This window comes from Anolis sagrei, chromosome 1 (assembly GCF_037176765.1).
Source record: "Anolis sagrei isolate rAnoSag1 chromosome 1, rAnoSag1.mat, whole genome shotgun sequence".
Lineage (NCBI taxonomy): Eukaryota > Metazoa > Chordata > Lepidosauria > Squamata > Dactyloidae > Anolis > Anolis sagrei.
This window is the reverse complement of record NC_090021.1, coordinates 92,815,695-92,841,636: the sequence shown is the minus strand read 5'-3', so window position 1 is coordinate 92,841,636 and position 25,942 is coordinate 92,815,695. Positions and strand designations below refer to the sequence as shown.

Sequence of the window (25,942 nt, the reverse complement as noted above, 5' to 3'; positions counted from 1 at the left end):
AATGAACCAGTAAGGCATTCTCTCTCTATAAAATGGAAATTGTAAGGATAATTTTGGACACCCTGCATTTCTGCCTTAAACACTCCTTGTCTAAATCCCTTATTTCTCAACAGGTAGCAGTACTTGGTAAACATTCAAAATAAGGATGTCCAACTATTGTAATGAAGGCCTTTTAATAATACCATAGCATTAGAATCCAAAGCAGCCTTGTATATACATACGTGTTTACAACAAAGAATTATCTTTTCATAAATAGCGAACCCTGGCTCATGAATAGTGTGCCAGAGAAAGGAAAATGAGTACAGCTGCTTTAAGTGATCCTGCCCACTAGGTTTATTTCATTAATGTTTACTTTCTATTGTAAGTCAAGGCTACATTGTTCTTTCAATGACAGGTGATTACAAGAGGCTAGTTTCTGCCTGTTGCTATGGTAAACTAGTTCAAAGATATACAGCATTGTGTCTTCTGAAACTCAGGTATTCACCCAAGCTTCATTAATGTGGACATGTGATACATTATAGTAATTATCTTTCTCCTTCAAGAGTCTTGTCTCGTTTGTATGTTGCCGTAACAATAATCTCCCTCTTTCAACCTTATTGCAGTTAGTAGCAGTCTTGATGTCTGCTTTACCCCTTCACCCTGGTACTTTGAGATAAGGAAGGCTAGTCCTTTAATAACAGTCCTTTTCAACTATTTTGGGGTTTTTTTGGGGGGGGGGGTTCTTTTTCTTACACAGATAGTCATAGGTTTTGGATTTCTTGTCTAAGTGGTGTGAGAGCCTGAATACTGATTTTTTTAAATCTGCCTCAGTAAATATACTGTGAAGTTAACAGCTTTGGGAGTGCAATTTTCAATAGGATGGGAAAGCTGAAACAGGAAGTTACTCTCTCCATCCTATGTTTTGCTGTCCTCTGCACCCTTATGTAACATCTAAGGACAGAGTTAGATATGCAGTTACATTTGTGAGGTTTCTTCCTGTAATAAACTACTGTACATTGCTGAAATTCTATTCTGCAAATCAATGCTGCTTAAACAACATAATGTTTCCCACAATGTGCCAGGAATTGGCACCATATTTGTAGCCATTGACTAGAACGGATTCTTTTTGGAAACTTGCCATGGACTAGAATACAATAGCTCACAAACTAGCACCAGTGTATTGACTGCCACTTCGAGCTGTACTGCTATAAACCATTGGGGGTTGTAGTTCACTGACAACTGACCCTGGTGACACACCCTATTTAAAGTACATTTGTATACGAAGATCTTTGATTAAGTATCATATAGAAACAATGAGTAGCTCTAACAACTCTTCTGCTTCTGTGAGACAGCTTGGTGCACTGGGCAGCTGTGCTGGTCCAGTGCTTGTCCAGCCAGTTTGCTTATGTCTTAGCTTCTCTGCTCCAAGTAAAGCATAAGAACCTATTTGCCGGCAAATTTAATGTTATAGACTGGACTGGCAATATCAAGGTCTATACCACATTAAAGACCTATTCATATATAGACAACGTAAAACAAAATAATCATGCTCCACTTAATTAATAAAACTGTATGGTTTTAAATACACCATCCACTTTTTGGCAGAAGCCAGAGAGATTCTATGATCCTATCCCCCACTTATGAGTCAACTATGTCCTACAAAGCAAAGGGGAAGCTGCAATCATATAAGATACTGGTAAAAACTACATATGGAAATGGTCTTTCTCCCAGATCAACTTGGCTGTTGGATCTCAGACTAGGTATCACTGATTCAAATTGGCTCCCTATCTTGTCCTCTCTTCCCTATAAGCCTAGGTCAGCAAATATAAGAGAGGGAGGGAGTACTTAAAACAGTTCAAAGTGGTATCTGACTCTCCAATCAATTGTCAAGAATTACTAAAACTACCTCATCAGAGTTTTGGAAGGAATACAAACAAGTAGGCACTATCTCCATATATGAATAGAATGCCCTAAATTCAAAAACTTCTGGATTGCGGTTATAAACCAAATTTCTCTTATCGACAAATAAATCATCCACTTTTGTCATACTCTTCTATTGCTTTATCTTTACACAGTAAAAAAGCACCGTAAAACAAAAAGCAAAAAATAATCGCCTTTCTTTTGGCTGCCACAAAATATGAGAAGCCTGTTTCCTGGATGACAGATGACCTCACCATTGGAAGGTGGTGGTCAAGAGTCTGGAACACATGCCTGCTTGAAAAGTTCTTCTACAGCATTAGTTTGTGTCTTGGAATCAAGAACTGATGAGTGGCCAGTTACCTGAGAGATTGATGCTCTGTGCTGCATATGTTACTACTTTCCTCTGCTGCCCATTAATACAAGAATGGGAGGCCAGGATCCTTCCAGCATAAACTGCTGGTATAACTGTCCATTACATTATCACTCATACTTTCTTGGTGCTTGTGCAAAAAGAATGTATTCGCTGTAGAAGAAGGCTGCTGGTTCAATACTATAGGCAGTCCCCAAGTTACAAACAATAGAGGTTCTATAGATTTATCCTTAAGTTGAACTTGTATGTAAGTCAGAACAGGTACGTTTTTAGGTGTAACAACAGCCAAATATATTTTTAAGTTTTGGGTAGCATAGGCAAGGATTAACACCCCTCTGGTGTTTGCTTTGCTGTGTGTTCAGAAGATTTCAGCTCCCCTTCTGTTCCTGTGATAATTGAATTTTTAAAAATTTGGCTTGTGGAAATGAAGATTGGTGATAATTATTATTATTATTATTATTATTATTATTATTATTATTATTAACTTCATTTATACCCTGCCTTTTCTCCCCGTGGGGACTCAAGGCAGCTAACAATCCCACGCTTTAGTCAAGTTTAAAAAGTGCAATACAAAAACTTAAAAAACAATGAAATAGTACAGTGTGGTAGAAACAGCTTAAAATATAATAAATACATTTTAAATAGCCTTTAAAACTACCCCCCCCCCCCGGCAACCTCCCCAGAAGCCTGCCCCTTAACTTTCCCAAAGTGCCTGCTGGTAAGTTCCCCACTTGCCTGAAGCAGGCCAGCAGGGATAGGGCCACCCTGGTCTTTTGGGGAGCAGCTACTAAAAAGGTCCTCTCCAGTGCTCCTACCAAACATGCTTAAGCGAGTGGTGGGACAGAGAGAAGGCCCTCCCCAGTAGATTGAAGATTAAATTACTGTGGAGACACTATTCCTCCGTGATAACTCTTCCAGGAGTGAAATTTCCTTTCTGGGATAGATGTCCTCTTACTTCCTGTTGTTTCACCCAGTCTGTAACTATGAGAGTCATGTGTAAGTTGAATGTCTGTAATTCGAGGATTGCCTGTACTTGTCTCTTGAAAGTCTGGTTTCCAAGGGTGTGTGAGTTTGAGGGGAGTGGGATCTATTCGTATGGAAAACAATGTCTTGAACATTGCCCAAGCACAGTCAGTTGTTTAAGCAGCCTCCTTAGATATAGAAACAGAGCACATATAGTTGATCACTTTCTCCTTTATCTCCTTTCTGCAGTTACCCTTTTCTTCTGCCATATCTTTTGGCTCTGTTGTGTCACCAGCGCAAACCAATCTCTGCCATAGGTTTTTACTGTCCTCCACCTCACTTGCTGTTTAGCACAATACAGATCCCTATGGTTTATGCCATCATTGGTCAACTGTAGTAGAGAAATATACAAAATGTCAATATCATTTTATAGGATAAATGATCTCATATATAATTGGGGGAGAGCCATACATGGGAGATACTATTTTTACAGCAGCCTTGTTAGTGAGATGTGAAGTACAAAAAACCCAAACAATGTGCCTAACCAAACAATAACTTTGGGGTTTCTGTCTATTTTTATTTATTTATTTACTCCATTTATATACTGCTTTACTCAGCCCTCGGGTGACTCAAAACAGTTTACAGTAGCAAAATTCAATGCTTGAACATCATAAAACAGATTAAAACAATTAAAAACCATAGCATCAATATACAAACATTACAAAGTCAATACTACATAACTTATGGCATCTCTTAGTTAAAATCAAGATCAAATCTCGTCATCCAGTCGTTTCATGTTCCAATATTTGTTACACTGCCTTTTCGAATACCTGCTTGAATAACCAGTCTTAACCTTCCTATGAAATGCTAACAGAGAAAGGGCTGATCTAATATCTCTGGGAAGGGTGTTCCATAGCCGACATTTTACCAACAATGGAAGTGTTAAATATTTACGTTCCCTCTACAGTGATAAAATATGACTGTCCATAGGAAAGACAACTCTTTTATTATGTACACAAAATAATTGTGAGAGACTGTTTCACAATGCAATAGCAAAAGGAACCCTGAACTAGTCAGGGGAGGCAAATGTTTGGCTTATTTCAGTATCATTTACACTATTAACTTGCTGTGCCACATCCTTAGAAAGCAAGTTGCTAGAAACAAAAGAAAAAAATGATGGGGGACATTCTTTCCATTTACAGTTTGTTTAAGCAATGATAGAGAAACAGTATGCCTGATCAATCGCAGAAGGAAACATTCAGCATAAAAGAAAACACATGGGCATGTGTTATCCCAAGACAATGATTAGCAGGAGGAGAGAGTGAGTATACACACATGCTTTTCATCACCTAGAAAGCAAAGCCAGGGAAATCCTGGCTAGTGGCCAACAGTCATAAAACAATTGTTTCCTATGCACTTATAACATTCATAATGGCACAACTTGGAGAGTGGGTAAAGGTCCTATTGGGGGAGCAACATATTCCTCTTCTCTCAGCAATCGCAGCAGTATGTTGTTTTTATTTTTGGGCCATTTGTAGATGTGAGTGTTTTGAAGCCAGGTAGGTACGTGTTCCTGGGGATAAAGGACAATAGGAAAAAAATTGAGAGGGATGTATGGAGAAGAAATTCCTTTTCTGTTGTGCTACAGAAACTTGTAGTTACAGACTTGCCTAGAAAGCCCTCCACCCATCTCTCTAAAGGGCCATTGCCAAAACATGACAGATCATTAGTCATGTTTTGGATTCCCTTCTCTGAGCTTATGTGCAATTTAAACAATTCATTGTGGAAATCACCTGTGTGAAACCTTTTTGTCAGCACTTTGTGACACTAACTATTACAGTGTTAATGCACTTAATTGACATCAACTAGATGTATTTCCAAAATGCATCTCCCAGTTGACTGATGTCCAGTGGATATCACACAGCGGCACTACCTTCATGTATATTTATGGAGTGTCTGGACAAGAGGTACAAAGTTCCAAGAAAAGAGGAGACCCTTTAAGAAGTGGTTTCTTTTTCCTCTGTCACCAACCCCTGAGTAGACAGGTGCTATATGGCTATGGATATTCACTAATTCATAGATTTGTCCAGACAACTATATCTTGACTGTAATTTGAGAAGAAGCAAATTTAGAAAGAGCTGCTGCTTTGTTTTTACATTTCCCCCCAGTGTGTTTGTAAGAAAGGGTGAGGAGTAAAATACTCTTTTCCACTTCTAATGCTGATGCGAAATTATTACTACAGATACTTCCAGATGATAGCAGGCAATATGAACATGGCTTATTGCAAGCAACTCTGCATGGCTGCTCATGAAAACAGACTTTGGGCTCAATGTGGGGCAGAATGCTAGAAGAAAGTGCCCATTTGGAAGGAAATCTCAAATTGGCAGATGTTGATAATCACTAGTGTGTAAGGGAAAATTATGGGCATCATATAGACAACTACAAGTCCCATATAGCTGAATGGAAGAATTGGACACAAACTGAGTACACACTCCTAAGAAAATAATGGCACTAAGGAGGCCAGATCATGCTGATTTCAACAACAAACATGTTTACAAAGTGCTTCAGTCCTTAGTTAGGCATGATATGTTTCATTACTGACAGATCTGGCTTTTATTTTTTTAAATAACCATATTAATGAAGATTAAATAATGTTTTATTATTTATACTCAAGGGATAAGGCTGGTGGAGGATTTATATAGCTAACTAGAAATAAATGCTTGCTATGGAACTGTCTGTCACTATCTAAGCCTCCATCCAGCTTTCTCATATATACTTCAAAGGTTATTCAGCCCTCACTGGTCTCTGCTAAATTTGTAATGAGGGAAATCTTCACAAGGCTCCATTTTTGCTCAATATAGTTTAAGAGTCCCATAGATAATCCCTAAATTTTTGTAATTTTTCAAGACACTTAGAACTATTCTCATAACACATGAGCACCAATGCTTTTTAGTAGACGAATATGCTTGACACAAACTGTATGTCAAGAATTGTTGTGAAGCCGTCCTCTAAGATTTTATTATTTCATATACCAAGAAAATTTTATTTAAAATGCAGAAAAGACTCTCAAAGCACACTGTACCCCGTGTTTTCAGCTAAAATAAGGTGAGATTAATTTGATCATTTACTTTTTACCTTTTTTGCATTGGGAAAAAGCACAGGAATGAATCTAAAGTTCATGCTTCCTTGCTGTATGAACTCAATCTGCATCTAAGAAACCGAGACAAAGTTTTTAACCATCATTTTATACTGCAGACATTTAAGGTTCCAAACAATTCCACACGTTGCAACAGACTTTTCTATGTTTCTACATTTCTATGTTTGCTGTACCATATTGTTTTGATCCAGCAGTGGCAAACATGTGCAGACATGTTTGCCCTGCTCCTGGTTTCAAAATCACAGTCATCACAGAGGTTCACCTTCCTTGGCATTGGGTCAAAGGGTACAAATGCTTCCCTGATCACGGCTAGTCCCCTGCCTGGAGCTGAGTGAACTGAGCATAATTTTCACTCCCCCCCCCCCCTTAGTATGAACCGGTTTAAATGATTCCTTACTGAACATCCCTAACACTGGGTGGCTTAATACACTTGCTGTATGGCTGATGTACACTACAAAAGGATCTCTAAAGATTTGTGTCTATATTTTTTAAAAGAGCAGAAGGACATTTGCTTACTGTGGAACTTGTGTTTTGTTGACAAGTGGGAAATCAGGGTTGCATTTGATTGAAAAAAATAACCTAGGTTTTTTTGACCAGATCAGAGGGTTTCGAACATGCCACCGATACATACTGTATATACTCGAGTATAAGCCTAGTTTTTCAGTCCTTTTTTTTAGACTGAAAAAGTCTCCCCCGGCTTATACTTGAGTCAATATTATTTTTTTACTTTGTTGTTGTTATTATTATTACATTTATTATTTTATTGTTGTAATTATTACATTCATTATTTTACTCTATTTATTATTGTTATTATTACATTTATTATTTTACTCTATTATTATTATTTTACTCTATTTATTATTATTGGAGTACATGTAAGTATATTTACATTGAAGAAGATTAGAATAATGGTTTAATCAGAGTTGGACAGTCTTATCTTGAATTACAGTTTTATGTAAATATTCAAAAACATTTAACCTACGGATGCCTCAATTAATATAATTTTATTGGTATCTACTTTTATTTTGAAATTTACCAGTAGCTGCTGCATTTCCCACCCTCGGCTTATACTCAAGTCAATACATTTTCCCAGTTTTTTGTGGTAAAATTAGGTGCCTCGGCTTATATTCGGGTCGGCTTAAACTCGAGTATATATGATAATTCCCCCAGTTTTCCCCCCAGTGACATCACAGAGGGCCACTTCAGCTAGCAACAGCTGTTGTGGTACAAACAGACACGCAATACCCGTAAGCAGACTAAAAGTCAATCCTGCAAAAACTGAGATACTCTGGCCCGGCCAGCCGCCAGAATTAACCCAGTCTCTGCCTGATTTCGATGGGGAAGCTCTGGTTCTGTCTGCCACTGTTAAAAGCCTTGGGGCTATGTTGGACTCATCGCTGACGATGGAGGCCCAGATCACTGCCATAAGTAAGCAGGCCTTTTTTCATCTTCGCCAGGCAAGGAAATTGGCATCCTACCTTTCGGTAGAAGCATTGGCAACAGTAATCCACGCAACAGTCACCACGAGGTTGGACTATTGCAATGCCTTATATGCTGGCCTTCCAAAGTCAACGACCCAGAAGATTCGGATGGTTCAAAATGCGGCAGCCAGGCTGCTAGCGGGATCATCTATAAGATCCCATATTACACCGATTCTGCAACAACTGCATTGGCTACCAATAGAACATCGGATCTCTTACAAGATACTGATCCTGACATTTAGAGCTCAAAATGGCCAAGGACCTTTATATCTTAGGGACCGCCTCATTCCTTTTCCCCATCAGTGGTCACCTCGATCCACCCAGGAAAATCTCCTCTACATACCGGTCCTAGGGAGGCACATTTGGAAGCTACAAGGCGTAGAGCTTTTTCGATCTATGCTCCAATTCTGTGGAACTCATTGCCTCCATATATTAGAGCAATGTCGGAGTTGCAACCTTTTGCAAAGGCGCTCAAGACTTGGCTGTTTGGTTGTGCATTTAAGTAACCAGATCAAATTTTGCCATAGTCACTGCTGAATGTTTTTATGTTGAATGTTTTTATATTGAATGTTTTTATATTGTGTATAAACTGTTTTAAATTATAAGTCGCTCGGAGCACCTTGGTGGAGAGCGACTAATTAAGAAATAAAGTGATGATGATGATGATGATGATGATGATATATGCTTTGACTTTTGTATAGATAGATAGGTAGGTTTCAAAATATTTCTGCTACACTTGATCTTATAATTATGCAACAGTTTACAAAATATAATACACATACCTAATAAAACATATTAATGCACATGAAGAATTTACATAAAATGGACAGACAGATTGACAACTTTAATACACTACATCAATTGTTAATATTCAACCACATAGATTTTGATGTGGTGCTGAAAATATGTTAAAGATGTCACATTTTCAAGGGGTGAGTGTCTGGAATGTAACGGGAATATAGAGGTGAAGAACCTCCACCTGATTATCTTAAAATGTTGACAGGGTTGAATTAGAGACAGACACCCTGAAAGATTTTATTTATTTTGCTTGATTCTGCCTTTTGATCTTAATGAAAAACCATCTTATAGTGCTGCACGGCCATGTTATTGTCACTATTAGTATGAATATTTTTTTTCCAAATTAGACCAGTTATCTTAGAAATCACTCCTTTCCCCAGCAGCACTGTGGGCTCTAGTTCCCTGCTTGCAAATGTTCAATTGTGTTGCATGAAGAATCCTGATTAACCTAAACTGCTGGAAGCAACTAGGACCGGTATGGTTTGCTATTTATCTGCCAGCTGAAGGAGAAACCAGTGTTATGCCACCTTATTGGATGTGATCAGAAGAAACACCAGAGAGAATTGATGATGATGTTGGCAAACTGAGTTTCTGAAGCAATGGAGAAACCACAGGGAGACAAGATCAAATACTCTCAAAAAAGAGAATATTCCAGCTTGGAGATTTATGAAAATACACATAAATGAATTTTCTGCCCTGCGTGCTTATTTTTCCAGGTCTGTCAGTCAGATTTACTGTTGAGTGTGTTGTTGGAGTGAATCAGTATGAGGAAATACAGGCATGAGATAAGCTCACATTACAAGGCTTGAAAGGGGGTGCAAAAATATTTAAACAGGCTGTAAAAACCATAAAGAAAGCTCAAGCACACCAATCGCAAGCTGAGCTTCTGAACCATTGCAAATACATTCAGTACTAATAGGGAGCAGAGTCTGAACATTAACAAAGCAAGTGTTTAACTGCAGTACTGCAGACTGAGAAGTCACACAAAGGGCAGTTATTTAGGAAAGCAGAAGCTGCTGGCCTCTTTTTGAAATGGGAAGCACGTGTCCTCACTTACCATCCTGTGGATGTATTTAGTATGTAAGCCATGTTCATCCTTGTCCAGCTGGGATTCAGCCCCCTCTACATCCTGTTTGTATTTTGGACTGATTGCTATGATTATCATTACTGTCTTCTGTCAGGGAGAAAATGGGGGGGGGGGGGGGGTGAGAGAGAGAGAAGCTTTTATGAAACTGTAAAATGCAGCCTTGTTGGACAAAGCAGCTTGGAGGCCTGCCACTCTGTATTTTACGTGATCTGATGTTCCCTGAAAGTGTAAGACAATCCAGTTCATTTTGCCAGTGATGCAATACTAATCTCAGCACTGGGGTTCTTCACATTAGATTTGCTGAAACGCGTCCAGTAGCACATTTTAAGACACTTAAAACACAAAGGGAGATAAAATATATTTCATTGCTGCTGACCAGATTATTCAACAAATTTCATAAAACAATGCAATTTCAAAAATGGGGGGAGGGGGTAAAAGCACCACCGGTGCAGAAACTATTAACTAAAACTATTGCTGTTCTACTAAAAAGTAATAATTATTGTTTGGATTATATATGCTTTTATTTTAAAGGAGTTTGTTTTCTATGCTATGCTATAGTAAACCAAGCCTCTGTGAACTTAAAAAATATACACTTTTTCTGAAAGCAAAACTTGTAAAATTGTGCAGTTTGAAAATTTACTTTTGCTAGCAAGAAACCGCAGGTGATATTAAGAGCTGACTCCTTTTACATGCACATTTTAAAATTAATTCAAATGTAGGAATCTGGAGAAACACTGATTTGTTATAAACCACAACTGATGAATCCACTTCTCGATCATGTTAAACTCAAATTCTCAGTAGACTCTGCCAGCCTTTCTGCCAATGAGGGATGTTGGCAATACAGTTCATCAACACGCATTCCTTACTGCAGTTTTAAACAACTACATTTGTTCAAGCAAAGGATTCAGCCCACAGTTCTAAATTCTTTATTGTTACAATATGGAATACACACAGCTTGTTTTGCTTGGTGGTTTTTATTTTTTACTGATCTTCATTACCCAAATGCTGTAGTTTTTAAGCCTAAGGTGTTCACTGAGGAGAACATTCCAGGTGAACTATTTATACAGATTGTGCGCAGCATACACCTATCAGTGGCAAGATATGGCCATTGTTTGTTTTTATGCACTAACTGAAAGGCTCTTGGCTTGGATGCTTAGATTGCTTAACATCAGGAATTTTGCAGAAGTGAAGGTAGTCCTCCACTCCCTCGCCTTGTAACCATTTGTATCCTAAAAACAAAAGCCTCCCAGAGAGTTGGAGGGGTTCAGGAGAGTCACAAGAGGCAGTTGATAGGAGGAGATTAAAAAAAATCTTCCTTCCAAAAACAAAGGCCAGGAACACCACCTTATATGGCAGCTTGACACAGGGCACATCTTCATTGCCGATTAGTGGTCAAAGTGGTGGGGAAATGTCTGGATATGGTGTGGCTGGATTTAGGTAGCTCTTATGCTTGTGCATTATGCTGGTGATCTAGGAAGAGGATAGTTGCTTCTTTTTCCCAGCTGTCCAACTGCACTTGGACGACACTTGGATGTGTCCCTGTTATGGGGTTTCATACTGGCACCATCAAGCTGTGTTGTCCAGCTGTAGAACAGGGAGGCCGACAGTAGAAATGATGAGGCGATCTGTGCTGTATTATATTTATTTTAGTCAAGAATCTTATTGCATTCTATTCCACCAGTGGTCCGCAAGAACTAAAATAGGATCTGTGGCCTCATCATTACTACACCGTTGCAACAAGAGTGAGTGGTCTCGTGAAACCCATTTATAGTGCCAAGACTTATTAAATATGTTTTTCCGTGGGCAAGCAGATGGTGACTACTAGATGGCATATGTTCTGTATCTGAAAATAGAGCTGATGTGGTCTATCCACTGCAATTTTCTGTGTCAGCACCCCAAATAACCAAACCGAACCTAAAGTTATAGAATCATGGAATCAAAGAGTTGGAAGAGACCTCATGGGCCATCCAGTCCAACCCCCTGCCAAGAAGCAGGAACATTGCATTCAAATCACCCCTGACAGATGGCCATCCAGCCTCTGTTTAAAAGCTTCCAAAGAAGGAGCCTCCACCACACTCCGGGGCAGAGAGTTCCACTGCTGAACAGCTCTTACAGTCAGGAAGTTCTTTCTCGTGTTCAGATGAAATCTCCTCTCTTGTAGTTTGAAGCCATTGTTCCGTGTCCTAGTCTCCAAGGAAGCAGAAAACAAGCTTGCTCCCTCCTCCTTGTGGCTTCCTCTCATATATTTGACCAAAAACTGAGTCGTAACCCTTTTGGTACTGATGCTGGAGAGTGGTCCCTGGTCAAAAAAAATTGGGAACCACTATATTAGGGGATAGGACAAATACCTGACTACGTCTTAGTAGCCACTGGTATCAGAGGATATAACTATTTCATGTCTGGCCACAGGGACATAGCCAGATACTTCTCTGATCCCCCTCTTCTTACCAGTCACAACATTTTGGGAGGTAATGGTGCAGTGATTACAGTAGGAAGAGCTCCTGTTGGTGCAGAAGCAGGAAAGGGTTGACAACCACCACATCAGCCAACAGGATGCCAGCCATTATGTGTAGTTCTCTTCTACTCATATTAACAGAGCGTGATCAATCAATACGTGTATTTTACCAATATAAGAAAACTTTCCTACTTCATTTTAAATTAGTCAAAATGAAGGAGGTAAAGATAGGAACAACATAATCAATTCACAAGGGGTGTTGGGAAAAGTTTCTGTTTTAGTTCATGGTTTCCTATAAGACAATCCTACGTATTTCTTAAGTATTCAAGTATTCTTGAAGTATTCTTGCCTACAAGACAATCTGAAGCATTTTTTTGTGTGTGAAAATGCTTGTGCAAGATTCACTTTTGTTTTTTTTTTTTTACTTACATCTCTCAGGAAACGTTCCATCCACTGGATTATGTCAATACCTCGAACAGTGTCCTCAAATATATCAATCTATAGGAAAATGAAGATTGCAACATGATTTTTTAACATTCTGATTACAGACTAATATAGATAGATTGACTGATTGCACCAGCAACCTACATCAGTTCAACAGTTTTTAATTTTTTTAAGTTCAGAGGTTTTGGTATGGACACAGACACACATGAGTAATACACTAACAACGTTCATCATGCTGCAAGTTCATCATGCTCAATATGCATGCCCAGAGTGGAATACATCTCACCACGTTAAAATAGTGGATGTGACTCTTAATGAGACATGCCGCATTATCAAAGGATGTCTACACCCTACACCACTGGAGAAATTATACTGTTTAGCCGGTATTGCACCACCTGACATCTGTTGAGCTGTTGATACCACACAGTGCTGGTTTTGAATGTTTCAACTTTTTGTATAGAGTTTATTTTACTACATTTTAATATTTTTAATATTTAATGTTTTCAGTTAAAACATTTAATTGGGTTTTAAAACCTTTTATTTATAGTTATATTGACTTTTGTACTGTTTTGAACTTGTATTGTTTTAATACATTGTTAGCTAACTTGAGTTCAGTTATCAAGGAAAAGGCAGAATATAAATGAATAAAATAAATAAATATGCAACACTGAATACAATATTCAAAATTGGGCAAATGTTTCAGAATAAGGAATAAAACTTGAGCAAACAAATGCCCAGTATCCTACATTCCCACTTGGTTTTCTTTGCTGCTATTCACTCTCACTCTTTGAGGATGGAGTACTTACAGCAGTGTGAAATCCATTTACAAACAAAAAGTTCACACATTTCATGACCTCCACAGCTGTGTCCATAGAATAGGTTATAAAGACTTTACCTAGGAGAGATGTTAGATGAATGTGAGTAATCAAATATAGGCAGACCTATATTTCATGCAGAAGAGACATGTAGCTCTATCTGGTTTTGTCTGCTATACAAATAAACTGAACTAATTTGGTGGCTTCAAAATTATCAAAGACCTTCTACTAGACATCTCCAGATTATGAAGTAATTTAATACTTTATGCTGCAGACAAAAGTCATGAGAAAACAAGGAAACTTCTGATCAATTAATTACTCCTGGATACTATTGTTGGAGAAAGGGAGGTTATATCAGAGAGATTGTGCTCTGAAGGGAAAAAAACATTGGTAAGTTATTCTATGAACCAGACTGCATCATAAAAACCAAATTATTTATTTCTAAATTAAAATAATAATAATAATAATAATAATAATAATAATAATAATAATTTATTTATTTATATCCCACTTTTCTCCCTAACGGGACCCAAAACAGCTATATGACACTGGATAAGTCAGTTATTTGTTGTCTGTGTTGGTTTCACATGTGTTCATTGATAAGTATAGTGTACCTCATTTTCACAGTACTATTTAAATAAACACTGGAAATGACTTTAAATTTAAATTCAAATTAAATTAACTTTTCTGAACATATTTGATCAAAATATATATATATTGGCTCAACTTTTACATTTAGCATTGTAAAATCTGGAGAAGTGGAAAACCTGACAAATAATGACATTCCATTCTACATATAAATCTGGGTGGAAAGAATCAAATAGTTCACATTGGAATTTGCACAAAACATCTTCCTCTTGCAGTCTTTACATCACTGCTTTGATGTTCATGTCATTTCAATCACCTAATACTCTAGAGGGGAAAATGAGCAGCTTCAAATGAAATCTTGGCTAACAGCTTCAGCAGGTTCAGGATAAAGTGGTTTGAGCACTGGACTAGGACTCTGCAGGCCAGTATTCAGATTCCCAGTCAGCCATGGAAACTCAAGCTACGTTCTCCCAGCTTCTGAGGAAGGCAAAGTCGACCTCCCCTCCCTGCCCCTAACCAATCTTGCCAAGAAATATCCAATGATGGATTCACTTGAGGGTTGCCATAAGTCAAAAACAACTTGTAGACATACAATAACATATTTTATATTGGACCAAAAGCCATTTTTGTAAAGCTGCCGTTTAAAGGCTTTTTTGGGAAGCTGCCTGCTTTACCACCTGTTCTTTGTGAATCTTTTGCTTGTTTTCTTGACAGTGAGCCCCAGCGAGTTCAGTGGTACTTACTCCCTGGTATTTAACACTGCAAATATTTTATTAAATTCATCACATTTATATTTCACCTTTCTGTACAATAGATATTCAGAAGCACATTTCTCATAATTTTGATGCTAAAGTCAAAAAGGCTCTAACCCATTTTCAAGACTTGACACATAAGCAACCTAGATGGTCACAGGTGCATTTGCATAGGAGACATTTCTGGTAATTATGGATTTATATTTTATTCATTTTGTTATAGTTTTTATTATTTGTTATGCTTTTAATTGTATTTATGGTATTGTAGGCATTGAATTTTGCCCTGTAAACCGCCTTGAGTCGCCTGAGAAAGGCGGTATAAAAATACAGCAAATAAATAAATAAATTAAAAATAATCTTCCAAGCTCTGCAGATGATGTCAACAGGCTATCTAGGGAATATTTACTTAATTTCCACAGTTTTCAAACAAACTTACGTAGTTCTTCTGGCAGATTACTTGTCTTCAGTGTTCCCTTGACTTCAAAATTTCTCAGAGGTTTTGGAATGGCAACTGGGCATGGTGGGATATTATGCTGAGCTGCAGAATCAGGAGGGCACCTATAGAGATCCTCATGGGCACCATAAGGCTGAAATGCTGGTCTTCCATTAAGTAGGTGATCCTGACACTCGCCACTAGGAAGGAGATGAGTGCTGGTCAGTAAAATATTGAAAACTGATGACTCCAAAGCCATATACATTTCATGGTTACTGGGCATGTATTGTTTTTAACTATTATATTTTCCTTTTTGTTCTTGAAAGTGAGAGTAGAAAACAAGCCAGAAGGTTGCTTTGATACTTGACCAAAAACAGAGGAGACTATAAACTCGATGTGTGCACACATTTGTTTAAACCCAGCCTTGCTCTAAACATGTACATAGCCAGGATGTAATTTTTAAAGCAAAGGGGCATAAAGGTGAGAGTAGTTTCTTCCCGAGAAAAAAGTATGAAAGGAGAAGTTGCAGAGCCATTAACAAAATGTACTCCCCCAAATTCAACTGGAATAGACTCCATGCCCTTTTCTACAAATATCAAAGCTTTGCCCAACACTTAATATTTCTATCAACTAGTTAACTAGTGACAATGTAATGATTTAAATAATTTGCATTATTAATGCTCATGCTAATGGATTAACTTTCCAATTTCTGACATTTAATGTTACATAATTAATTTTGAAACCTAACTTTTCGAGCTCTGCCATAAACACAGATCTTATGATTGAAAAAAAGTCTACTATTCTGCAACTGAAACAATTAAACCAGTTCCTCCAAGCCAAATGGTAAATTTCAAGAAACCTACACTAAAAGTGTAGCAAACAGCAGAATTAATACTAATTAATAATATATTCTTAAACTGACCTGACTTGATAGGGACAGTCCCGATTAATCATTTGTCATCACCCTTTTCCAACTGTTTATAAAATGCCTCAGGTTCTCTCTCCTCTTCCAATTTCCCTCCTTCATCCCTATCTTACTGTAATTACCCCTAGTTTACTTTAATTTTTCCAATCCCCACCTTTATCTCTTGTTTTAATTTTTACAAATTGAGTGCAAAAGTAGTTTGAACTCAGTTAACACAGCCGGGGAGAGCAGAGGAAAGGAGGATGACAAAAGTATACCATCATATTCAGGTACTAACTGCAGAGTCAGAATGATAAGGCAAGTTGCAGAGGATGATTAAACTAGAGCAGTGGTTCCCAACCTGTGGGTCCCCATGTTTTTTGGCCTAGAACTCCCAGAAATCCCAGCCAGTTTGCCAGCTGTTGGGATTTCTGGGAGTTGAAGGCTAAAACATCTGGGGACCCACAAGTTCGAAAACTACTGAACTAGAGTGCAATGCCTGATGTCTGATGCGACCATGGTACAATGTTGGGGCACCATGTTTGATGCAATACAATATGTGATTGGTCAGATCTAGGATAAAAGTGGGACAGCTATCATAATGACTGAGGATAGGTGTTTATGCTGGTGTTGCTGATTGTTATAGACAATGAAGAAGAGAGATCTACGTGGGAGAATTGCTGTGAAGATTGATGAGAGGAGGATAGAGTGAGAGAACTTCTGTTTTTGCACAGGGCTTTGCATGTACGTATTGCCAAAACTGCAAGATAAAAGCCTGTGGAAAGAAACCTCTGCTGTCCTTGCCTGTTTGCTGTTCTAATCAGGTATTTCCATAACTCACAGATTGAGCATAAAATATTCCTAACAGTAGGCTCAGGCAAAAACAAACTGCTTTACTCTCTGCTAACTGTGTATTCTTTGTTATTAATAACTCTTGTGGTCCGTGGCTACATATGTTCTACCTTCATCTGTGAAATGCTGGAGCCCAGAAATGGAGAGGTGAAAAACCAAGGCAGGCCTTCACAGTCTTTAAAACAACAAAGTGATTTATTTCCATCTTCACACCTGGATCTCCATATTTGGAACAAATTTCAAGCCTAGCAGAAACCTACTGGATTCTTAGATGTTCCGCAGAAGGAATCTCTCTTTGTGCAAGTTTTTCTTCATTGCACTTGAGGGAATAAGGACTGGAGAAATTTGGGATTATCTGACGAGCAGGTTGGACTGCTCTTACGCAGGGGCCCGCTACTGGTCGTTGCTGTCGTTTACGTGAGTTTGCAAAATGTTGTTGAGGTGGTTGCCCATCTAGGAATAAAAAAAATGAAAAGTGAAGTCACACTTTGTATGACTTTTCAGCAGGCTATGTGATGGCTATTATCAAAGACAATTAAACTTTATACATGGGATTAGCTGCCTTAAACATGGAACTTTGGATTGGAGAATGCCTCACTTTCTTTCATCATTCCCACAGCCTCCTCAAGTAGAGAAAGAAACAACACGTTTCCCATTTCATATACAAATGTTGGTCAAGGTAACAGTCAAATTTTACATAAACTTAAGAAAGGGGACCGCATCCTCTTCCACATTTTGAAGATGGACAGATAGTATGAGGGCAAGGGTAGACGACATCATAAGAATAATAGCTTTATAACACATTTCGGTTTTTTGGGTTTTTTTTTTAAAAAGGAGACTATGAATACAATCCAGATATAGTCAACTAATTTAAATGGTAGAGATTTAAGCATGCTTAAGGGCTCAATTTACTTTACAAAATGTTTCATTTTGAGCTTAGGGATGGGAATCTTGTTGTTTTCCAAATGTTGTTAAACTACAAGTTCAACTGTCCTAGACAACAGTCATTGGTAATGGTAGGAGTTACTGGGGGGCCACAAGATGACCAAACTTTAACCTAGATTGTGTCCTACAGTTTCTATCTTTTCAAATTTTAGGATGTATCCCAGTCAAATTAAGGAAAGTAAATATAGATGGATTAATGAGCTCATTTTCAACAACACCTAGAGAGTCACACAGTTTGCACTCCTGCCTTAAAGGGTGTGTTTAATTCTGCTGGTAATACACAGACAAGAATAAGTCCCAGTGCACTCATCTTTGGCAGAATTATGCCCTAAAACAGTGGTTCCCAATCTGTGGGTCCACAGATGTTTTGGCCTACAACTCCCAGAAATCTCAGGCAGTTTACCAGCTGTTAGGATTTCTGGGAGTTGAAGGCCAAAACATCTGGGGACTCACAGGTTGAGAACTACTGCCCTAAAATGTTGCAGGACTCTTGTAAGAAAAACAAGAGCTTAGAATGGCACTACTCCTACACTTTGCATTTACTTTTAGAAGATGTAATTGATGTTTTCTCCCCTATTTGGTAATCCCATATTTGTGCTTTTGCTACCAGGAAGCCAAGATTCAGCATTCATCTTTAGAGAAGGATTATTCAGATAATGTCTTTGAAATGCAACTGTGAGCCTATTATAAACACTGGCAAGCTGCTGCCCATGGCTAGATGACTGCCTGAGAACAACTAGATTGTTTCTGTCTGGAAGGTATACATTAAAACACACTTAAGCATAAAACCCTATTGTGAGTGATGATTGCCCAGTAATCACTGGAAATACGAAAAGCTGTCAGGAGTCAATTTTATGCCTTATAAAAAGTGGGACGTTAGCGAGCAAAATACTATCCCCAGGTCTGAGTAAGTCAGCGGGTCTGGGTATTTTCGAGGGTGGGGGTAAGCCTTTTGAAATATTGTTAAAATTACATAATGATTCCTGCTTTAAAGAAAGCTTTGTTTGAGGGGATGCTGTTATGTATTAGGAGGAGTGGAGATTAGCAAGGAACCAGGGTACACGGATTTAGATATAATGTGTCAAGTACCTTTTGTTTTTGCTTTTTCCTAGACAAAACTAAGAAATGGGTTTGTGGAGGATTCAAATCTGGAATGATATTGGCTCACACTTACAGTATTCCCAGAGAAAAACCATTCTGTCCACATACCCAAGACTACCTCTTCCCTGGTCCAGGAATTCATAGACATGTTTTCCATTCTACTCCTAAGTACAGTATATATCTTTTTTGCACACACTCCTGAACTGAATTCACAGTTTTCCCATTACAATTGTATCAAATAAATCTTCTGCTAGCTTTCCAGAATTTAGATCAATGTCAATATTGGCTGGGGAATTTTTGGAGTTGTCATTAAAATAAAAAAAACGTTTCTTCAAGTTCTGGTGCTCATAAAGCGTCATTTAGCATATCTGTAGCTTTGTGAAATAGAGAACATACATAGTGGGGTTGTTTCTAGCCAGAGAAGACAGACCTCAAGGAATCAAAGGAAACAGAAAGTGAAAAAGTAGAGGTGGAACAAAAGAAGCAGTAAGAATGTGATATCCCTTGGGGAAAATTTAGAACACACATGGGCAATCTAATTCAATGAGCTGAATATTACCTATGTAACTGCTAACTGGATTTGGATCAGGATACTTGGAGGACTGTTTCCTCTCACATAAAGCTATGCTTCATATATACTAATATTTGGTTGCCTTGTCAGATGCCAAGAAATATGCTGTAGGCAGTAACATGAGATAGGGCATTTTTAGTGGCACCATTAGAGCTGTAGTGCAATTGGCTTCTTGATGGATTTTAGGGAGGCACTCAAACTGTTAGCAATTTTTGGGGTTTTTTTTAAAACAGATTTATTTATTTCACAATTTTCTACTTTTATAATTTCAGGATTATAGTTTTATCACCATGAGCTATTTAGCAACCCTTATGAAGGCTAAGAGAAAATATGCAAGAGTTTTGGTATATAAACAAACACACAACAACACCCCCACTGTTTGTTGCATAGCAAAAGTATGGAAGTTTCCAACCTGAAATGGATACACAAGGCATGAGAAGCCAGGCAAGGTGAGGCGTGGAGGCTTGGCACCTGAATACTCTCGAAGATAGGGGTGGGCAACTGTGGCAGGAAATGTACTACTCAAAGGTCACACTTTTTAAAAAATCTGACTATTATGTTTTTGAGAGAGGGGCTGAAGCATTTGGAGGTAACCAACATGATTTCTGTTGAAGTGGGTTGAACAAAGAGTATTTACAGCAGTGGTTCTCAACCTGTGGGTCCCCAGATATTTTGGCCTTTAACTCCCAGAAATCCTAACAGCTGGTACACTGGCTGGGATTTCTGGGAGTTGTAGGCCAAAACACCTGGGAACCCACAGGTTGAAAACCACTGATTTACAGTATGGATTCAATTAAGAAGAGATCAAAAGGCATTTGGAGAGACCCTTGGGGATTGATGGAAGATGAGCAGCAAGGAAGGTAAGAAGGAACAGCTGCAAGGAGGTAAGAAGGGGAGGACAGAAACTATGAAAGTATGTTGGTTGCCACTGCAAACTAATAACTGTTTTTGCCAAGGAAAGGCAAAAAACCAAAAACCAAGATTCTCCAGAGACATGGGAAACTGAATTTTTGGATCTTATGGACAACCTGGGGCTTGCAGGCCACACTTTGCCCACTCCTGCTCTTGTAGATATTGGGACATTTTTGCTATGTTTTTGGCCCCTCTCGGCTGTTTTGATCCAAAAGAAACATTTTTATATCATGAAATCACCAAAGAAACAACCTTATGTCACTTCCTTGTTTGTTTGGTTTTTTTAAAATGAAGATCCCATGGCCATCAAATTTAATTATGAAAGGAATATTTTTGGAGCTTTGACGACCTTGGGCTTTGAACTGGCCAAAGGATGACAAGAGTTACAGTTGCAGTATCATTTTACAGAAAGGCACCCCTTAGTCAATAAGGAAGGGCAAACGTATAGCCCAATGTCTAAGTAACTTACACGGATTCTGATAGTGTGCATAATCAGGAATGCAGTATCTCGGATGCCACTGAACTTGTGGAGAAATCTGAGGTCGAGGCAGTTGTGGGAGCACATGACATAGCCTAGGGTCCACCTGTAGATACTCTCCAGACATCAAAGGCCTTGGAAGATCCTGAATGTTATAGACAGATGTAAGCGGCAATGGAGGTTCTAGTTGTCGGATACCCATAACGTCCAGAGGTTGAGAATCATATCCTACATCTTCTGTCTGTAGGTCTAATGATGTCCTGTTACTCTTAGCCTGGTTTGATTCTGCACTCTCATGGCTTTCACCAAGTGAACTATGGGACAAATTGGATGAATTTCTGTGCAAACTGTCAGAATTTTGCCCAGTATCAGGAGAAACAGCTGAAAGTCGAAGCCTTAGCAGTTGGTTTGATAAAAGATTAAGTTTTGATGAGACCACTGATTCACCAGATGGGCAAGGAAATAACTCCTTTCCAGAATCCTGGAATTTTTGCTGGAAATTGTAATCATGTGCTTCCAGTATAATATTATTACTATCTGGACAACTAGGATGCTTGCAAAAACATGGCTGCCCAGCCACTCCATGAGAAGATGCGTATGATGCCACAGCTACCAAGTTCTCACTATTTTCATCTGAAGGGTCCAAACTCTCCTCTGCTGAATGTTCTGGAAATGAAGACAAATCTCCAGTTTCATCAACTTCAACTGGTATACTTCGACCCATCACCGAGCCTAAAAATATGGGGGGGGGGGGGGGGAAATATAGTAAGAGATCATTTTACAGTTCTTATAATATAACAATTTATCTGCTGTGATCACCTTATCATGGAATGCCTGGTCTTTGGAAGTCTGATTGATCTTCCCTTAGAACAGTGGTTCTCAACCTGTGGATGTTTAGATTTATGTTGTTATAGAATTTTGTCTGATTACGTGTAGTTTAATTTATTGATGTTAGGTCTTAATTTAATGTTACTTTTATATGTGGGGGTTCTCTGGGATTTATGTTAGTATCATATATTTTATATAGGCATTGAATGTTTGCCATTGTTATGTTGGAATCCGCCCTGAGTCCCCTCGGGGAGATAGGGTGGAATACAAATAAAGTTTTATTATAGTATTGTGGGTCCCCAGATGTTTTGGCCTACAGCTGGTAAACTGACTGGGATTTCTGGGAGTTGTAGGCCAAAACAGGTCTTCCCCTGGTTTTCATAGGTTTCATAGCAGCATCAAGTTAAACTTGTCTTTTTATTAAAGCATTTGAGGCCCAGTTATTCCATCCTAGTTCATATATACACAGGGCTTAAATTATTTTAACATTTTAAACTACTCAATGTTTAAATTATTCAAAGATGTCACATGTTTTCAGATTGTTCATATTCTTGTTTTTTTTTAAATGTACATTGCTTAAACTGATTCTATTGTACATCACCCAAATACCTTATGATAGTGTGTAGGATACAAATATCATCAACATTAGCATCATCAGAAGGAAATGTGTTTGTGTGTGTGTGCGTGGTTGTTTATCAATCTCTGGATAGTCAACCACAGTAGATCAGAGGCCATTTTCCCTATAGTCCTCTATGGGTGTCTCTCTTTCTCTCACATACACACTGCCCAAATTGCAAAAACAAAACAAAACCAAAAACACTCGCAACCCAAAGAAACTCTCAAGCCTGGATGTGGATAGAAGTGCACTTCTGGTTTTAGGGAGAAATGATTTTTTATATTAAAGAGTACAAAGGCTCTTACAAGTTCGTTGAAACTTAAATTGCTCTTTCTGGATGCTTCAAGGAATAACAATATATCTCTTCCTTCTTTGTCAGTAGAGAAATGACTGTCTGGGAACTCTAGAGGCATAAAGGTCTACAAAACCAACTTTGAGGGCCTGCATGTGGTCCAAAGGCTGCAAATTGCTCACTGTTGCTACATATAATGGTATCTGATAGCCAGAAGTCTGTTGGTGATAACTATTAAGTTATACTTGCATGTGTCTTTGGTCCCTCAGAGGCAGATAACCTATATTTCCATCCATAATAATCTGTTGCCTGTCCCATCTACTCCTGTAATGGCTGGGCACTATGGTCCAAAAAAGCTATTTAATGATCAGGGAAAAATCAGGTAGCATCCAGCTGTGCTCCTGAAGCCAAAGAAGCCGACATCTTCTTGATCTCTTAAGGGTCCTTGGAGGAACCTTGGGAGATCAGTGTATCATTTTTCTGTCTATCTGGAAGAATACAGCTGGACACTACCTGGCCACCCTTCTACTCCCCCTGGCCACCAAGTGGCCATAGATAGATGCATGGACAGGGAGGTTGGTGGCATGCCTAGGGAAAGGAAGTAGGCATGGAACCACTCTTGGTGAAGATTTATGAGCCACCAAATTGGAGCAGGACCTTGGAGAGAGTTCACTTTTGCAGGAAGAATATTAATTACATTGTTCTTTTAAATATATGTTTGCAGGTAGAACTAGGGTGGATAGAGGCCCACTTTGAGAACACCCCTCAAAACCATTTTTTTTGTTCCCAAGCTTATGCTCTGCAACTAGTCACTGAAGTCATATTTAATTTGCAGGTGTAAAGAAGTTGATTATAAATTGTATGATTTTAACTGTATTTGTGTTTAGATTGGCTGCACTAATGCTGGAGCGGCCTAGCTGAGAGGAGTGCGTTACCATGGAGACGATGCTGTAGAGAAGTGGGAGGAGCTTAGAGGGGAGAGTTTGAAAAACGACAGTTTAAGTTCAGTCAGAGTTAGGGTTTAGGGTTAGAGGAGTGAGCAGTCAGGAGTTAAGATTGGAGGGTGAGGAATTGGTAGAGGAAAGATTAGGAGGTTATAGCTGTAAAAGAGTGAATTGTGAAGCCAAGTTTTGAGGCTTTGGAAAGCCAGATTAAGCTACTGGAAGTTTCTTAGCCAGAGAGGCTGATAAGGGAAACATAACCAGTATTCCGTTAGTCTAAAGAAAGGCTAAAGAATAAGCTTATTAAGTATCTGATCAAGGGAGGATCAGATAAGGGAGACATCCCTGTATTGGAACTTTGTTTTGTAATAAGTGCTTCACCTCAGGAAGATACTGTATAACCTGAAAAAGTGTAACATTCAACTAACCAAGCATTATTCTGAAGTCCATAAGAAAAGTTACCACTTGCAACCACACGCTTTGTGCTCAATAAACTTGTTAACTTTTGTATTGAAGACTGCCTCACCTCCATTAATTCTGTGTCCAGTGTGCCATATCTCCCAATAATACCTCACATCACACATTGGTGGCACCATTAAGAGTAATAAATAATAAATCGTCCCTCCTCTCTCCTAAGACGTTACAGCAGGAATGGGTCATTTTAGGGGTGGTGGAAAGAACTGGGCATTTTAAATGCTTATAAAACTCACAAAAGTTTGAGAATTTGGCCCGTTTGAATATATCACAATGCATATTATCAGCAATAATTGAATAATAATAATTTTATTTTTCTACCACGCCTCCATCTCCCTGGCTTACATGGAGCCAAGCCCAACAACAGAGTTAAAAACATAGCACATTAGAATGCATACCTCTTAAAGAATGAACAACCTTGCCCAATAGTGGTACAAATACACTCACCTGTGAAGGAGGTCATGTTGAGATTCCAAAGAAAATGTCAACTGAGGAAATAAAAACAAAGACAAAAGAATAACCACTCAATATCTCTGTAAATGTTACTTCCACAAGTTTAATACCTTTGATTCGTGCTGGGAAAAAGTCAGCTATTAAACAACCAACCTTTTAATTACAATCATATCTCAAAGACAAAATATACAATAAAATAATTAGTCCAAAATAATTGTCTTTAAAAATTTGAACTGGCAATTTGAGTTATGAAAATTTAAGTAAAGTCTTTGCTAAGTATTATTAGCATTTCTTGCTTTCCCTTCCTAGGGATAAATTTCTCTCACTTCCTGTTGTCTCACCCCGTTCTTAACCGTGAGTAGTTTGTAAGTCAGATGTTTGTAACACGGGGACTACCTGTATAAATAAAACTGGTTTATACCTGTTAATGCATGTTTGTTTTAACTGCATCTGGATACATGTAGTTGATTTTTTTTTAAAAGCTAAATAGCACACATGGAAATCTTTTTGGGGAGGGGTAGGAAGGCATCCCAATGTTTTTTTTTTTTTAAATCAAATGTAGAGGATATATTTGGATGGCCTGACCTGACAGATAAGTTACATGAGGAGCATACAATTACGGGGTCGGAGGGCATTATCTTTCACTCATACAGAATAGGATGTTTGGTGTTTGATCAGGCATGTTGCAATCCAGAGCAGGGAACGAGGCCCTAAGATAACTATCCACCACACTTGGCTGTGAAAAACAATCCTTTTTTATTGAAGAAAAATGGTTACAAAATAAAGGAAAAATGCAAGTCAAAAGTCACAGCAAAATCAGCAAACATGAATTTAAATGGACAAAGCAAAACCAAAAGCCTCACTGGGAAATGCTGGATCCTGTTAGCAATCCACTAACCGTACTTGATATCCTAGAAATCTTCCCAAACTATGGCCAGGGAACCGGGAGAACTGCCAAGGTCTTCATCAATTCTGAAACGATGCCTGAACTGAGACAGTCAGCCCGGCGTAAGGCAATTAAAAGTCAGGAATTGGTTCCGTGAACCGCCCTTCTTTTTTGAAGCCAATGTTTTTAATTCTTGAATTCCGGAGGATCGACGTAAACTGAGTGATTTACTTCTGTCTTCCCAAATTTGGCCCCTTCTGTTGTCATTACAGTTAACAGGTGCAGAAGGGAGGGAAAGTTCAAGGTCTCCCTCTGAAACATTCTCATGAACACTGGTACTTTCATTTTCCAAATCTACAGAAGTTCCTTCCTCACTAATTTCAGGAACATTGGCATTTTCCAAACCTACAGCAGTTTCTTCCTCACTAATTTCAGGAGCATTGGCAT

The 25,942-nt window shown here is 38.5% G+C and overlaps 1 protein-coding gene and 1 long non-coding RNA gene across 3 annotated transcripts in view; one reads left to right on the top strand and one right to left on the bottom strand.

Annotated features, from left to right (window-relative positions):
• LOC132760876 (uncharacterized) overlaps positions 1 to 19,564 on the top strand; it is a 30,827-nt gene extending 11,263 nt beyond the window's left edge. Inside the window, exons 2-3 of the long non-coding RNA XR_009629897.2 lie at positions 16,793 to 16,970; positions 19,056 to 19,564. This is a non-coding gene — a long non-coding RNA (uncharacterized lncRNA). The remainder of the gene's footprint in view (positions 1 to 16,792; positions 16,971 to 19,055) is intronic.
• TRAF3IP2 (TRAF3 interacting protein 2) overlaps positions 4,223 to 25,942 on the bottom strand; it is a 35,272-nt gene continuing 13,552 nt past the window's right edge. For both annotated transcript variants that reach the window (XM_067467066.1, XM_060753181.2), the window contains exons 2-10: positions 24,604 to 24,644; positions 20,997 to 21,737; positions 17,259 to 17,451; positions 15,246 to 15,442; positions 13,461 to 13,549; positions 12,640 to 12,708; positions 9,726 to 9,842; positions 6,368 to 6,442; positions 4,223 to 4,805 (exon numbers count right to left, since the gene is read on the bottom strand). In XM_067467066.1, the coding sequence (XP_067323167.1) occupies positions 4,659 to 4,805; positions 6,368 to 6,442; positions 9,726 to 9,842; positions 12,640 to 12,708; positions 13,461 to 13,549; positions 15,246 to 15,442; positions 17,259 to 17,451; positions 20,997 to 21,737; positions 24,604 to 24,619 (1,644 nt within the window). In that variant the 5' untranslated portion in view covers positions 24,620 to 24,644 and the 3' untranslated portion in view covers positions 4,223 to 4,658. The remainder of the gene's footprint in view (positions 4,806 to 6,367; positions 6,443 to 9,725; positions 9,843 to 12,639; positions 12,709 to 13,460; positions 13,550 to 15,245; positions 15,443 to 17,258; positions 17,452 to 20,996; positions 21,738 to 24,603; positions 24,645 to 25,942) is intronic.